Here is a 16122-nt window from a genome sequence, read left to right as displayed (position 1 = left end):
GGCGGCGAAAGGATTCACAGAAGCAATTTTCTGTGAATCCTGCTTTAGCTGACAGTTTGAACACTGACGGAGTACAACAACCAGAGTGCTGTGTTACACTTACTTGACTGTTTGACATGCCTGGACAGCTCTCTCCAACGACTGCAAGTCTACCAAAACAACCTGTACCCGCGCATACACACACACACACACACACACACACACACACACACACAGACACATACACACACAGACACACAGACACGCACACAACAAATTTGTACAGTGTTACGGCTTCATCACCAAGCAACCGTGAGCCATGACTGTCAAGATGGAACGGTGTGGAGAATGGCCCATATTTATGTTTATCGCTTCAAAGATCAAAATACATTTTTCGATATGCGCAGCCTCCACTGTAGCCATGGTCCATTATAACCATACATCCTTACAACACTTTCCGAGTGGTCTCTGGGCTACACCAATCAGCGGAAAGAATAAAATTATCCGAATTTTCGGGTAAGGCACATGTTCATGGCATTGCCCGAAAATTCGGAAAACTCTATCCGGTTTCAGACAGTGATGGGTGTAGCCCAGAGACCATTCGAAGCGTGTTATGAGGCTTTGGCCGCAGCTGCCGTACTGGTTCCGACGCCGCTGTGCTAGGGTGTTAACCAATCGTATCCCATCGTTGCAGTGTGCACGGCCGGGACATTTCCGTGACTGAAAATCATGCTTGTGTGCCAAGGGCTCTGGCTCGGAAAGTGCGGGGTAAACGCTGGCTGGCTGCACTGCTGCACAATCAGTAGTTTGAGAAATAGATAAACAAATAGGAATGGGGAGCACACATGCCCATTCCCCGGACAGTGCAAATTAATTCACAACTCATTTTCACTCTATCAACTGAGTTGTGAGTTTGCAGTGCCCAGGGAATGAGCATGTATACTCACCATACCTCTTTCAGTTACGAAGCTGCAGGATGCCTCACCCCATTAGATAAACAGATACCAGCTGAAATTACTCACATGTGGATAGGGCTGTACCGGGGGCAAAGGTACGTCGACGTCCGTACTGGCCTTGCACTGCTGTTCATTGCGTTCTATGCTGTCATCAATCTGAAATACACACACACACACACACACACACATGTGCACACACGCACACACACACACACACACACACACACACACACACACACACACACACACACACACACACGTGCACACACACACACACACAAACTCTCTCTCTCCCTCCCCGAGTTGATAGCAAACCATACGAGATCATACAACAGGACCGGCGGCGGAAGCAGTTTTTGACTGGTCCGGACATACAAGTATCACAGCCATTCATACAGTTTGTGTATGATATGGCAGGAACAGATGACTCCCTGACTCCGGTTGGCAGCCAAAGACCTGGCCCGACCATGGCCAGACCAGCCCGACCGGTTCCGCGAACCCTGTACAAAGTGAACTAAGTACAAGAATGGAGTGACTGAACTACTACACGATGAAAGAGAGCTGTAAATAAGGAGATGTTTGGTCACATAGCATTGCTTTGCTCCTCCAAGAGATAGTGCTTTATTCACGTCCCCACAATTGCTCTGCAGATCACCATCAATTGAAACATCAATTCCGAGCTTCTAGCTTGCTCCTAATGTGTCCATCCAACACTCGATTCACTAGTACTTCGAAGTAGTATGTTGGGAATTATAGCAGAAAAAACACTGACAGTAGCAGAGCTGCAGTGACAGTGGTAGTGTCAGCAGTTGCAACCATAGAAACCGTTTCAAAAGCTGTAACCATAGCAGCTACACAAACAACCAGTAGCTGCAAAGCAAAAGCAGTGATGACCAAGCCGTGTGCTTGGCTTGGAAGTAAAAACTCACGATTTTCCGACAGCTGTCGAGATAGTCCTGATAGCATTGCAGTCTGGTCCGGCAGTCCTCCAGGGCCTTCAGACGCTCAAAGCCATAGCCATTACTGTCGCACACCGTCTCCACGGACCGCGACAATCGCTCGTCCTTCGTGCACACACCAAACTGTGACAGCAAACACGCACAGAAAGCAGGCAAAGGACATCAAGACTCACATTTTACAAGCAATCGCCAGCTGCTTTGCGACGTAACTACACAAAGTGCAAGGAGATCTCTTACAGCTGCCGACGACAACTGGCAAAATACACCATTGGAAACATACCCGTAGCTAGCCTAGCTGACTCTTGTCTCAGTGCATTTGCCTCACAGTCTCACTGTCTACATATCCATAAGGCCGTGGGTCTGCATCACACAGCATGGTATGGCATGCTCTACTTTACTTCGCCAAGCGAACAGGCAATGCTGCCTTCTCACCAGCCAAGGGCTGGCATCCACAGAATGATGAAGAACATGGTCACAGCAGCCAGGGAGACAACACGGGCAATTGGAATGTGACCAGTCAGAGATTCGCTCCCGGGTTGCACGTTCCAGGCGCCTCCAGACAGGGTAAATCCATGGCCAAGATGTACCTGTATATCACCGCTGGCCGGGGCTGCACTTCGGGTTCCGTGATCATCTGTTGCATGTTGCATAGAGCACGGATACTGTTGAACTTCAGAATGTGGGGTTGAAAGTTGAAACGCACAATGCCTTGGGTGCTGGTATCGGGTTGTCTCCATACGTATACGTGCAACGGCTTTCACGTTTGGCTACATGTGCATGTGTCTCTCACCACACCCACCCACGAGAACAGACACACACATACACACACACACACACACACCCCACGCACAGAGTACAGAAACCTACCCGGCAAAGTGGTCGCTCAAAACTGAGACGGCCATAGTCCAGGTCAACTAACACCTCGCGGGAGTGACTTGATGCACCAACGTTCATGGCCTGCAGCACACACACACACACACAAACACACACACACACACACACAGATGGACACACACACTCACACACACACAGATGGACACATACACACACATACACACACATACACACAGATGGACACACACACACACACATACGCACACACACACACACACACGCACACACACGCGCACACACACACACGGACACAGAATGGTAAGATGCTGTACAGGCATCACAGCACGTGAGTGGAAATGAAGCACCAGCAGCAATAACTGTTGCAGCACAGTTCCTTCCCGGCACATGCACGACCAGTCAATTTACTGACAAGACTAACAAACAATCAGGCATGTAAACACCACTGCCCATAACATAGCAATGCAATCATCTAAGAACTAGTCGGCGCATTCATCGGAAACTCGCACCCGAACTATTTAATCCACATCTAATAGTAGATACAATAAAATAGTCGTTTCTTTACACGTGCCCGCATTGGATAACCCGTGGCACTTCATCCTAATAACTTTCCCGATGGAATTTCCAATTGCTGGCTTTCGGTGGGTTCCTCTTTCCTGTTCTTTCCGTTGTTGAAGTTTGTGTTCCGCGCTCTTCGCACGACAGCTTCCATTTTTCATCCACACCATGTCTCTTCGCGGTTTCGAAAACCGCACTCCGATTTCCGTACTCTCAAAAGTGGCATTGAGTATGCTTCTCGGCAACGCGGCAGGCCAGTTTCCAATGAACAGACTGTAGGAGAACCGGGCTTGTCTACAGCTATCCAAGATTACCAATTGTTTTGAACTTTTTTTGTTTTCAAATTTCGAAATGTTCTCGTTTTTTGGGGTGGGTGCGTTTTATGAGTTTCGTTTTGAAAACAATTATTGAGTGTACACGGAAAGTGCCAAGGCACTACTGTACTGGGTGCAGAATATTGAAACAAATAATCGCTCAAATGCAGAAAGGGTGGGGGGGGGGGTACAAACTTTGTTTTGAAAAACAAAACAAAAACACAATCATAGAGAGTAGTTGGGTGGACACACCCATTCCCACAGCACTGCAAACCGAACCGATTCCTTTTATGTACAACGTAATCAGTAACCCAAGACCGCCCCTGATTACTCAAGCGAACACGCCGAAACGATACAACAGACACTAGTACCTGAAAATGAGGGTGCGACTTTTAATAGGGGAGGTGCGGTGCGTGTACAGTACATGACAATGATTTGCACCAAGCCCACTAGTACAGCCACAAGCAGTGGTGAAAACACCAGCACAGCCACCTCAGCAGGACGAGAAGCAGCACCGATACGACCACAGGATAATAGCAAGCATATTCTCTAACTTGCAGCTGAGTACACGTATTCTCGCTTGTTTTGGTTTGGGAAGCAAACAGCACAACGACAATAGAAGCAGCAGCAGCAGCAGCACCACCGCCACAATCACATAGGCGACAGCAGAACGACTACTGCCAGTATTGCAGTTGGCACGCTTTCCACCTCCAACCGTACTGCATGGAGTGTGTAGAAGATACCAGGTAGATACAAGGTACATGTTACATGCTGCTGGCATTGACAGTTTGGAACTCACATACACACAGGTGCACACACGCACAGGTGCACACACACACACACGTCTGCGCTCTCACACCTCCCAGCCAGTTGGTTACCGGCGTGTTTTTTTCGGCGCACTGAGTTACAGGACCATGACAGTGCACAGTACAAGTATCACAATCCACAAAGCAATCCTATAGGCTACACTATACTAGTAGACATGATTTTCATCATAACAATATGATGACATCACCACAGATGGCAAAAACATATCACGTTATCTCCTAATGTCATGAAGATGTCAAAATGAAGGTGGATGACGTCTGGACCAGTACATAATTATGGACACACAACGCAAGCACCATAATTATCATAGTTATGGCACAGGCATTGTTGGTACTCCTACAGCAAATGCTTCACTGATATGCATCTGTCAGGTGAGAATTGGATTTCAGTGACGTGCAAATGTTCGTGATAGAGGGCAGAATCAGGCATGGGACAACCTACGCATACATATCTTACACGCACTGAACAGCTACTCCATATCGACAAACACACGTGCACTGCATTCATCACTGACACTAGTCTGTCACCAAAATAATTTCACTGCAAATAATTGAACGTGCCTGCAGACATTAATTATTTTTATTATGCCAAAACGAAAAACCGAAACACGGCATGCTTCACCGAGTTCATAACGCTCGCACAAGTACAAATACGACACTGTACCACTCTCCCCCTCCATATCAGCATCCATATCGTGCACATATGGAAGGTCTGGCCACAAGGAGATAAAGTTAGTTCTTCGCTTGGACACAAAATAATAAATTCCAATGGATACACACGACACAAAAAAAAAGAGAAGTAAAACGGCTAGCAGAATTCTCACCTGTTGCTGTTCAGGAGAAAGAACATCATGCCATTGTTCACTCCTCGTCCTCACGCTCTCGGTCTCTCGGCGACGCCTAACATAATGCACGGGTCGACTCAACTTCTGACCCATCTCCACTCCAGCCGTATTTGGCAGATGCAAAAAGCCAAGTTTGCTAGTTCATTGCAGCCAAAGCTCCTGAAAGTAAGTTGTTGCTCGCTGTCCAGTGCCAGCCAATGCAGTAGACCCACAGAACTATCCACTTCCTGTAGCCTACTGACTCCAGCTCTCCTTCCAATGGTAGAGGCAACTGTTCTCACTGGTGTTTGGCTCGACAACACTGAGACAGATAGTCAGCTGGTCGTACCAACAGTGGAGTTGTGGGGAGTCGGACACGCAAAAGGGCGACTTGGAATCCCGAGGATAACCAAGCGAAGTGGCTCCAATTGAATTTACATCAAGTGTGGGGAAATACAAGTCACTCGTATGTCACTGCGTGCCTTTCTCTCAGCATGAGAGAGCCCTCCATCACTTGAATCCACTTGGCCCACTTCTCGCTCAGACCATACTGATGAAAATCACGAGCGTCATAAGCCGCTTGATTACAAATCTAAACCTCCCATATGTGGTGACCAGATTGCTACTCACTGGAAAGCCATAATTGGCTAGAGTTAACTCGAGGCTAGGTTAGTCGTCAAACAAACAGTTGCCCTCCAAACAAAAGAGCAAAGAAAACACCATCTACAGGGAACTGACTTGCGAAGACTCGAACTACTCAGCTTGACCAAGTAAAAAATAGAATCAAAAAAAGTGCAGTAAAGAAGAGGAAGATGTCATTGATCTTGCTGCTGGTCCTGTTGTGGCTGTACACAAACAGACAGTGAGACAGTGAACGCGGTCAGTGCAGTGCTGCTTCGCTGGCGAGATCGAGAGTACTACAGCTTGGGCCGGGTACGGGGTAGACGTCACGGAGGCATGAACGAGCGCATCGAATGATCTCCGCATATGCACAATCATGCAGTGTCGTTCAAGCGATGTGCGGTCACCAGCATGACTTGTTTGTATGATGTATGTCGACTGTACTGACGACTGCACTATCGCATGTCCTGACGGGAGCCGGAGGTGCTTTGCCTTTGCCTTTGGCTTTGCCGGCTTTGGTTTGGAGTTTGGTCATGATCATGCCCACGACATGCATAGATCTACATACGAGTAGATCTACGGCAGGGCGCGGCGTAGTACATGATGCTGTACGACTCCGATCCCGTAGACTTCCACTGGCAATGGCATTTGACTGCCATCCCCGCCGCCGTGCAAGGCTGCTAGCGCTATATAGCTGACCTTACCAAGCATTGTACTGATGTAAAGTCATGTAGCACAGTGACCATGGTGACAGAGTAGATCATTCTACAGCCTACACCAGGGAGTCGTAAAATACCATAGGTATTTACGACTCCCTGGCCTACACCATACCATGTACCAGTCACCAGGCTACAGCACACACTCACCAACACCATGCTCGCAGTAGTAGTAGTACAGGCTCGAGTCACACTCACAGTCACCATGGTCACGTCACAGCCAGGTAGGTCTACCATGGTCTACTAGTAGTAGTAGTAGTACTACTAAGTACTAGTACTACTCTAGCTAGGTGCCAGTCGTCATGGTCATCATGCATGCCCAAGCCAAGGCTTCATCATCAGTTCATGCCATCATGGCCTCAGACTCGGAGTCAGAGTCAGATATCCCCCCCGGGTGGACCTCTTCCATAACACTTCCACTTCCACTTGCCCATCACTGAAGCAATGATAGCGAACAAGCCACATGTACATGTATGTTAGACATAGCAACTACGTTAGTACTTACTTGTGCTGGGATCACACCATTCCACAGATTAACACACTACATACATGATTGTACATGACACAGGATTACACTCTTATCTAGACTACAGTCTACCAGGTCTACACTCCAGTCAGCACAGGCCACAACCAACACATGAGTCACAAAACTACAGTACGTCGTAAAGAGGGGCGAGGGATAGGGGGCGGTACGGTGATACTGATAGGCCCATCGGGGATCCGTGGATCGTGGCCCATGTCTGCATCAGACAGGAGGAAGCCTGGGGCACAAGGGAGCTGAGACAGGAGAGAGACTTAGAGCTTAGACAGCAAAGAGAGAGAAAGAGAGAGAGAGAGAGAGAGAGAGAGAGAGAGAGAGAGAGAGAGAGAGAGAGAGAGAGAGAGAGTGTGTGTGTGTGTGTGTGTGTGAGAGAGAGAGAGAGAGAGAGAGAGAGAGAGAGAGAGAGAGAGAGAGAGAGAGAAAGAGAGAGAGAGAGAGAGAGAGAGAGAGAGAGAGAGAGAAAGAGAGAGAGAGAAAGAGAGAGAGAGAGAGAGAGAGAGAGAGAGAGAGAGAGAGAGAGAGAGAGAGAGAGAGAGAGAGAGAGAGAGAGAGGGGGGGGAGAGAGGGGGGGAGAGAGGGGGGGGGGGAGAGAGAGAGAGAGATCTGCAACTAATGTTAAATTCCACTTGCCAATTTAAGAATAGCCAGGCTCGACCAACGCAAAAGCCAACAGGCACCGACTAGTAGTAATAACTGTTAGTAATGGACAGTTCTGTGCTCTGACCGATGGACATAACAGTTCGTGATGAAGGTTAGAAAGTCATGAGTCATTGACGAACTATCCTCCTGGCGCAGCACTGTGGGTCAGGCCAGCTGAGCTACATGTACATGTACATGTGTATCCAGCGTATTCTCTAAAATGAGAAACTTTCGCTAGAGATTGAATTTCGCTATTTTAGCGACCATCACACATTCGCGAATATAAATCGCGGCAAACTGCTCTGTGCATTGATTGTAGACGGCGCCAGATCCAGCTGAAGAGATAAAATCGCTCTCAAGATTGTACTCTTGTTGAATACGAATAGTCTTCATTTCAGGATTGTCCAAAGGCTTAGCTGCTAACGCCTATTGGGGGTGTAGTCCATACGTCAGAGCCCTACTGATGGCACAATCCATAGACTGGATCAGTGTGCTGAATTTCTTTAAGAGCATGGAAACTTGCGACACGTTTTGGATGCCAGAAATTACCAGGCGCTAACTGAATGCTGCCGTCAAGGGTACTTACTGCATCTCACCTCGCAATTTGGGGTACTTGCATGTACATGTACATGTACAACAAAATTTCGACCCATTTGACGTGAAATTGCGCGTCAGACCAAAAATAACGTGCGCAGCTTAATCTCTCTATTGAGCAAAGCAAATTATAAATTGTACCCATGCCTTGTTTAAAAACTACATCAATTACCATATGCATGTGCACACTGAACTCACACAAGCACCAGCCGTGTAGTCATGCCAATACAGATTGCAAGGGAATTGAACCTTGATGACGCACAACCAACTGAAGCAGATACTAGTCGCTAGGGACAAGCATGATTGTACAGCTCCGGCTCGTCAGAATGATAAGGGTGATAACATAACGCACGTTCTGGAACTACATGCATTAGAGAAAGAAGTTTTTCAGTTTCATCTTGCACCAACTAACCAATCTCTCTTCGCCATCCACTGTTCGTCACCAGCACAGTACGCTTCACACTAAACTGTCCCTAGCGGTCAGTTCCCTCAGACCTCGCGGACTGAACCAGTAACAGCAACACGTATCCAACCCGACACTGCGACAGCCTCACACTTCACAGCCTTGCACGTCTGATACTGAACTACAAGCAGAGCTCTCCGTGCGGCTACTGATGTTAAAACACCAATCATGCAATTGACCACTTTCTGTTGAAAGGTTCTCTTTGTGCCTGTTCCGGAGTCTACTCCACAGGAAATATATCCAATGCAGTGCTTGCCAGTGTTCACATCAAAACGTCTTCACTGGCTTCTCTCAGTAAGATATATACACATGTGTATACAAATCTAGAGGAGAACGTGAGAAGGAGGTATGCTGGCATTGCAGTCCTGTGTATTCGCAATTTGCTCGATGTTTTCCCGAAGGGCCGCAAGGCGTTATGCGGGCGAGCGGTAGGTAAGCTCGGAGCACCACTAATCACGTCAATGTGTCCCCGGCGAGGCCACTTGTCATTAGCATGCAGCGTTAGTGCACGGACGCTATCACTGGAAATGGCCGGACAACAAGTACATGTACAACGAATAAAGTGGTCCTCACGCACGAAATCCTTGCATTGCGGATTGTGGAATTCCGCGCCGATATCCAGTCCGCGTGCGTGTGCTGATGCATATCCTAGTAAAAAGCAATTTGTTAGATTCATGATTGCTACTAATGCTATAGTACAGTGTACGTGTTGGAGAGCATTAGGTTCCTGGATGGTCTCACGTACAGCCAAGTGACAACATGTATACCTACTTGCAGGAACGTGAGAATGGAACTACTATCCGCATAGGAGATACATGATTGCATGATGCTGCCGTCAAGAGGCTGTCTGAGTGTGCATTATCAACGATTAGAGTATTGTAACGTCAGTTGACAGACGTAGACATGCACAGCATGCCGTGCGTCATGTATCGACTGAATGTGCAATGCCTAGCAGTTGGGTGAATCATTGCATGCAAGTGCCTATGCATAATGAGGTTCCCGCCATGATGCCATCCCACATAGTGCACGACTACATAGGTAATTCCGTACGAGTGTACATGTACATGTATGTAACTGTACGATAGATCTCGTGATGTGTCTACTGAGATTTGTCCTGTCTCAGTCACGTCCTCTGCTGTGACGACAGTCGACCAGTGGACATGACGATGTCAGCAATATATCTATGCCGTTGGCATCTTCCTGTCACTGCCCACCGCTATCAGCATGCACGTTCGCTGATGCGACACACACACACACACACACACACACACACACACACACACACACACACACACACACACACACACACACACACACACACACACACACACACACACACAATAGTCGCTAGATAACCATTGGCATTGCGCCGATCGTCGTCCTGTCCGGACTCCGGACTGCACTATCCTCTGACGGGTGACCTCCTGAGTCCTGAGTCTAGACTCCGGACTCCGGAGTCAGAACGTCACAATGACGTAATTAGATGAAGGACTGTCCTCTATTTCGCTCCGTAAGCCGTTTTAGTCTTTTACTAAGTTTCTGTTGGATCCATACAATAGCAAGTCTAGCTTGGTGGTGCTTACAGTCTTACACACACACACACACACACACACACACACACACACACACACACACACACACACACACACACACACACACACACACACACACACACACACACACACACACACACACACACACATACGCACGATGCGTCATGAATTTGAACCGAGTCTAGGAGTCGTCTGTAATTAATTAGCAAGGACCGGGAACAGGTGATACTGTGACGGAATCTCAGCTGAGTGATCACCAGGGTGCAGTGTAGTAGGATAATTCCAGCAGAAACATTGGCAGAATTTGGTACAGTACTAGGCGTTCTCTGGTATGTTTCATGCATGTTTGGTATGTGGATATAAAAGAAATGGAGCAGAATTCGAGGAATTGCCCGCCATAAGGTTTTGTGTGGCTCTGCCAATTTCACTGCTTTTCGAGCAGAATCTGCCTCGAGCAGTTTCTGCCAAGGGCCACAGCAGGGTGTCGTCAAAAACATGTAACGCATTTTAGCGACTCCCTGGTATGGTGCTTACCACCATGTAGGGTGTACCTAGTCGTGTTCTTGCCCAATGCATGCTGTAGACAGCAAGCGGTTTCCTGGGTGGGGTTAGACTTGCATACAGTGGCGGCCAAAAGTTTTGACCCACCCCATGGAATCGTCAGTACAGCTCAGCCTGGCTCCTAAACACGCCGTTTTTGACTTCTTTGAGGCCAAAGCCGATTGAAACTTGGCAAGGACACTAAAATTTGCAAGAATCCGTTGTCAACTGAGATTTGTGATGGATCACCATACATTTGGGTGGGTCAAAACTTATGGCCACGTGACCAAATTTTGCTCTACCGTACCGTACGGTTTCAAAAAAGTTGTCAGGCTGATGCACGTGCCGGGAAAGTTGAAAATCAACACTTGACTTCTCACTTTGAGAGTTTGCGATATCAAACTTGATTATTTTGACGACGGAGATGGTATTTTCAGCCAGGATAGTGAACCGAGGTCAGATTAGCAAGGATGTGAGGGAAATGGTCGTGAAGCTGAGTGTTGACGGTCTCTTTTGGCGTGGTATCGCTCCTCTGTTGGATTTGAGTAATCCTACGATACGTAGAATTGTCAGGAAACAAAAATTGACTACATTTCACCTCGATCAGACCAACCAAGAGAGACCAGTGCAAGACAAGATCGCCACCATATCATGAAGTCAATGGAGAATCGCCTCAAATCCGTCACTGCCTGCGAGCTGAGATGGTGAGCGACGGTGATAACGCGATTTCTGTGCGTTCTGTGAGACGCAAGTTGCAGAGAGCAGGCCTACGTGGCTGTATGGCCATCAAATTGCCCTTCATCAGTGCTGTGAATAAGGCAAAACGCCTTAAATTTGTATAGACGCACAAGGACTGGAGCAGTGATGACTGGTGGTAATTTCTGTGGACTGATGAGTCTAAAATCAACCTCAAGGGCTCTGGTGATGCAGTTTACGTCAGGAGGTGGACAGGATAGGCTCTGGCTGGCACATGCACCCGCAAAACTGTGAAGCGCCGCGACGGCAATATCAATGTATGGGAGCCATGGCCAGCAACGGCGTAGCGCGCATTTGCCGGGTGATGGATACGATGAATGCGGACCAGTACCTCGCATCATCCGAAAACATGATGTTGCTGAGCATGATGCAGCTTGCGGGTGGTGTGGGTGGTGTCTTATGGCCGCAAACGCTCCGCAAACAGAATGGAGGCGCGGCGGACGGTGAACGGCATCACCGTCCTGACATGGCCCCTGCAGCCACCTGACCTCAATCCAACTGAGAATCTCTGCAAAATTGCTGGGCTGAAGCAGCACGATGTTGAAATCACCCCCAGAAACCAGTATGAGCTGTGGCGAGTGTGCCGGGAGGCATAGAAGTTGATTTCTCCTCACGAGCGCTAGAAGATCGTCGATTCAATGCGGCAGTGTATGCAAGCGATCATCAAGGCCAAGGGAGGGGTTACAAAGTGGTGGATGTATCTGGAATAGGCTGGGACTGACTTCTAGACTTTAGCTTAGTTGAATACTTTTTAGAAATCACACTATTCCGTGTATCCTGTTGGCGGTTTATGATAGTGCGGGCGTTGGCCATAAGTTTTGACCCGCCTTTTACATATACTTGACCACAGTAGTCCCCAGATGACTCCGTCTTTCAGCATTTTTCATTTCTACTTCACTATTCAGCCTGATTCAGAGGTCCTCGACCAAAAATTTAGTAGCTTACAGCCCAAACCTTCAGAATTCGAGAAATCTGCATGGTGGGTCAAAACTTTTGACCACCACTGTACGTGCATACAACTGTTCCTTTTTGCGTTGTGTATTTAAAAATCCTCCCCAAAGGCAAAGGGTCTGTTTGCCCGTAAAAGAGGCGTTATCACTCATGATTCCAGAGTCACACACACACACATACACACACACGCACACACACGCGCGCGCGCGCGCGCGCAGGACAAGTCCGAGAAGTACAGCAGTTATGCACCGAAGAAAGGCTGTGGTCTGCACCTCTGTGCTTTCTGCTCCACACTCAACGTGGCAGATAGGGCATGGCATAACATGGTTTTATAATCTAAGAGGGACTGTACTGAGTGAAGACGAAGCAGGATGAACTCCCGAAACAAGGTTCGTCACTCAGACTTACTAGTACGTGTATTTATAGTACTAGCTCGCAGCAGCCATGCAGATTGAGTAGCAGAATACTACTGAGTAGGTGCCGCCTTCCCTGACCCAGCTTCATCAATTCAAGGAGGAAGCTAGTATAGAGCTTGAGAGCGTTCCATGCAGTAACTGGGATCAGCAACTTAACTGCCAGTTGCTGATCCCAGCACTCCCGCAGCTGATGCTGCTACCGACCAATCACCAATTTAACCACGGCTACCGGTGGTCAGCGCCACTCCACTGAACGACTCAACGCAGACTCAAACGGAGCGATCTTGAGTAACAACTCCCTTCGCTGTCACTGCCCTACACGGCACTGCATGCCCTACACGGCACTGCCCTACACGGCACTGCCCTACACAGCACTGCCCTACACGGCACTGCCCTACACGGCACTGGCCTAGCTAGACCGCAACGGGTCTTACTCAGAATTTCCTGTCGTCACAAGCACACACCAGACCCTGAGACCGCATCGCTAAAATGAAATTCGCCTGCAATGCCAGTATATTACCCCCCCCCCCCCCCCCCCCCAGAAAGGTCTGAAGAAATGAAGTGACCAAGAAAGTGAAGGTGCAAAAATTCAGAAGGGCGAGGAAGGGGAGTGACGAAGCGTGAGCTCAACGGAAAGGCGATGACATCTCCTCAGTACACTGCATACTAGTACAATGACATTATGACTGTAGACATGTAAAGTCTACGAGTATGGGCTGCATGTTCCAATATTCCTAACTATAGAATACATGTAGATGCTGTGACGGAGGCTGTGATATTATTTACTGTCCTATCATTGGTGATACATGTACATATACTTGAAGTACATGTAGGTGTCGTACTGTTAATTTTAATTAAGCAAGGATTGTGGCTGATCCTTGCTTCTTTGATCCTAGAGTCCTTTGATCCTAGAGGGTGGTGGCGTTCCCACGGCGGATGCGGAAAACTCGGCTTCCAGCCGAGTCTCACGCGAACCGCGAATTTTTTTAAATTTTTTTATTGTGGCTGAACTGCCTGAAGCTGAAGACTACAGGACACAGTGCGAAGTATGCCGGTACGGGCCGATAGACTTTGACTGTGACATTGCACACACATTCTAAACATGGCACAAAGAGTACATACATGTACATGTACAGTAAAACCTGTCAAGGCGACCACTCGGAAAAGGCGACCACCTGTCCTGGAAGACCACTGCAACCAGGACCAAGAGATGCTATTTCCAGTCTAATGACCCTGTATAAGAAGACCACCTGGTAACAGAGACCACGTTCCGAAGGTCCCTTGAGCGGTCGTCTTAGACAGGTTTCAGTGTACATGTAAGCTCCTTGATGGCACAACATTATGACGTCATGTTTACTTGTTGTACATGTATGTGTTGTGCTAGCTGGTTGTGTTCACTCTTAGCAAATATTTGTCGTCACACGCTCCAGCTAGCTTTACAGCGTTCCATGCCTATTTCGCACTAGCAAATTCACCAACAAACACAGCTCCCACTTCTCTCAGGCCCTCCTTTCCTCCTAGAACATTTCACCACCGCCCCGAGACACGTCCACACCTAAGGCTAAGCTGACATGTTTCGCACAATATTAATATCTTGTCACTTTCTACCTAGTGTGCCTCGCATCAGGTCTGTTCAATTTAACCGCTCGACGTTAGACTGGGCTATATTGTTCATTGTTGCAATCCGAGGATGGGTCGGGCCTGCGCATTCGGTGAACGTTGAGAGACTCCGTTTTCGTAACACAGAGTATTATGAGTGTCTGGATTCTTAGAAACGTGTGGTGTAGTCTGTGTACTTGTCCTTGGTTGCCATGGACTGGTGGCGCTTGCACTTCCTCGGCTGAAGCCAAACAGCCATCCGATCAGACCTGCATATCCTTAGCACCAATCAGTGTGAGTAGATAGCAAACCCCACTCTCTCTCTCTCTGGGAACGGACACGATAATTTATTTATTATTATTACTCTGTCTGTCTGTCTGTCAGTCTGTCTGTCTGTCTGTCTGTCTGTCTGTCTGTCTGTCTGTCTGTCTGTCTGTCTGTCTGTCTGTCTGTCTGTCTGTCTGTCTGTCTGTCTGTCTGTCTGTCTGTCTGTCTGTCTGTCTGTCTGTCTGTCTGTCTGTCTGTCTGTCTGTCTGTCTGTCTGTCTGTCTGTCTGTCTGTCTGTCTGTCTGTCTGTCTGTCTGTCTGTCTGTCTGTCTGTCTGTCTGTCTGTCTGTCTGTCTCTCCCCCCCCCCTCTCTCTCTCTCTCTCTCTCTCTCTCTCTCTCTCTCTCTCGCATGTGTGTGAATAATGCTCTACCTACAGAGTATCGAATACTGCAGGTGTGCCTACACTTCTGACTTGTACGGGAGTTCTAGATAAAGGCAAACACTGCATGACTAGCTCGGTGGACATAGGACCAGGCAAACCCAAGGCTGAAGACTGCTCACAATCCTCCTACTGCTGTGGAGAAACCTAGTCTAATGACGGACTCAGTAATTAAATAATATGTTGTTCACTCCCATGGCTTCCACATCCAGGTTCACCTACATGTATGGCCTATGGACCGCCACTAACCATGCTAACCCAATCAGTTTTGCAGCACACAGTTGCCGGACGAATCTGTAGACCATAGTAGACCGGAGTCACAAGCGAGGCCGAGGAGAGAGTCACAAGCGAGGCCGAGGAGAGAGTCACAAGCGAGGCCGAGGAGAGAGTCACAAGCGAGGCCGAGGAGAGTGGGCCATGGGGTACTTATACTGTACTGCTGTACGGAGATTAGGGGTGTGCGGATAATGCTCGAAAAGGTGGCAGATTCTGCTCGAAAAGCAGTGAAATAGGCAGAACCATACAAACCTTATGGCGGGCAATTCCTCGAATTCTGCTCCATTTCTTTATCCACATACCAAACATGCATGAAACTTACCAGAAAAAGTACCGAATTCTGCCATTTTTTCTGCCGGCATTATCCGCATATGCCTAACGGAGATTGAGTAACAATAGTAAGCCTTAGTTTTGACTTTGACAAGTCATTGTATGTACATGTACATGTGCATGATTGTACAGAGTCAGTCAGTAGCTCCA

General features: G+C 48.1%; 1 protein-coding gene across 2 annotated transcripts in view; it reads right to left on the bottom strand.

Annotated features, from left to right (window-relative positions):
• LOC135826532 (high affinity cAMP-specific and IBMX-insensitive 3',5'-cyclic phosphodiesterase 8A-like) overlaps positions 1 to 9357 on the bottom strand; it is a gene marked incomplete in the record, with an annotated part of 33317 nt that extends 23960 nt beyond the window's left edge. Inside the window, 5 exon segments of one of the 2 annotated variants that reach the window (XM_065339141.1) lie at positions 104 to 162; positions 1002 to 1091; positions 1865 to 2017; positions 2762 to 2851; positions 8793 to 9357. In XM_065339141.1, the coding sequence (XP_065195213.1) occupies positions 104 to 162; positions 1002 to 1091; positions 1865 to 2017; positions 2762 to 2848 (389 nt within the window). 2 annotated transcript variants of the gene reach the window in all.
• Positions 9358 to 16122: the final 6765 nt, after the last annotated feature.

The sequence above is a fragment of the Sycon ciliatum genome, chromosome 10 (assembly GCF_964019385.1).
Source record: "Sycon ciliatum chromosome 10, ocSycCili1.1, whole genome shotgun sequence".
NCBI classification, from domain to species: Eukaryota; Metazoa; Porifera; class Calcarea; order Leucosolenida; family Sycettidae; genus Sycon; species Sycon ciliatum.
Note: the sequence above shows the minus strand (reverse complement) of the source record. Positions and strands in the feature narration are given on the sequence as shown.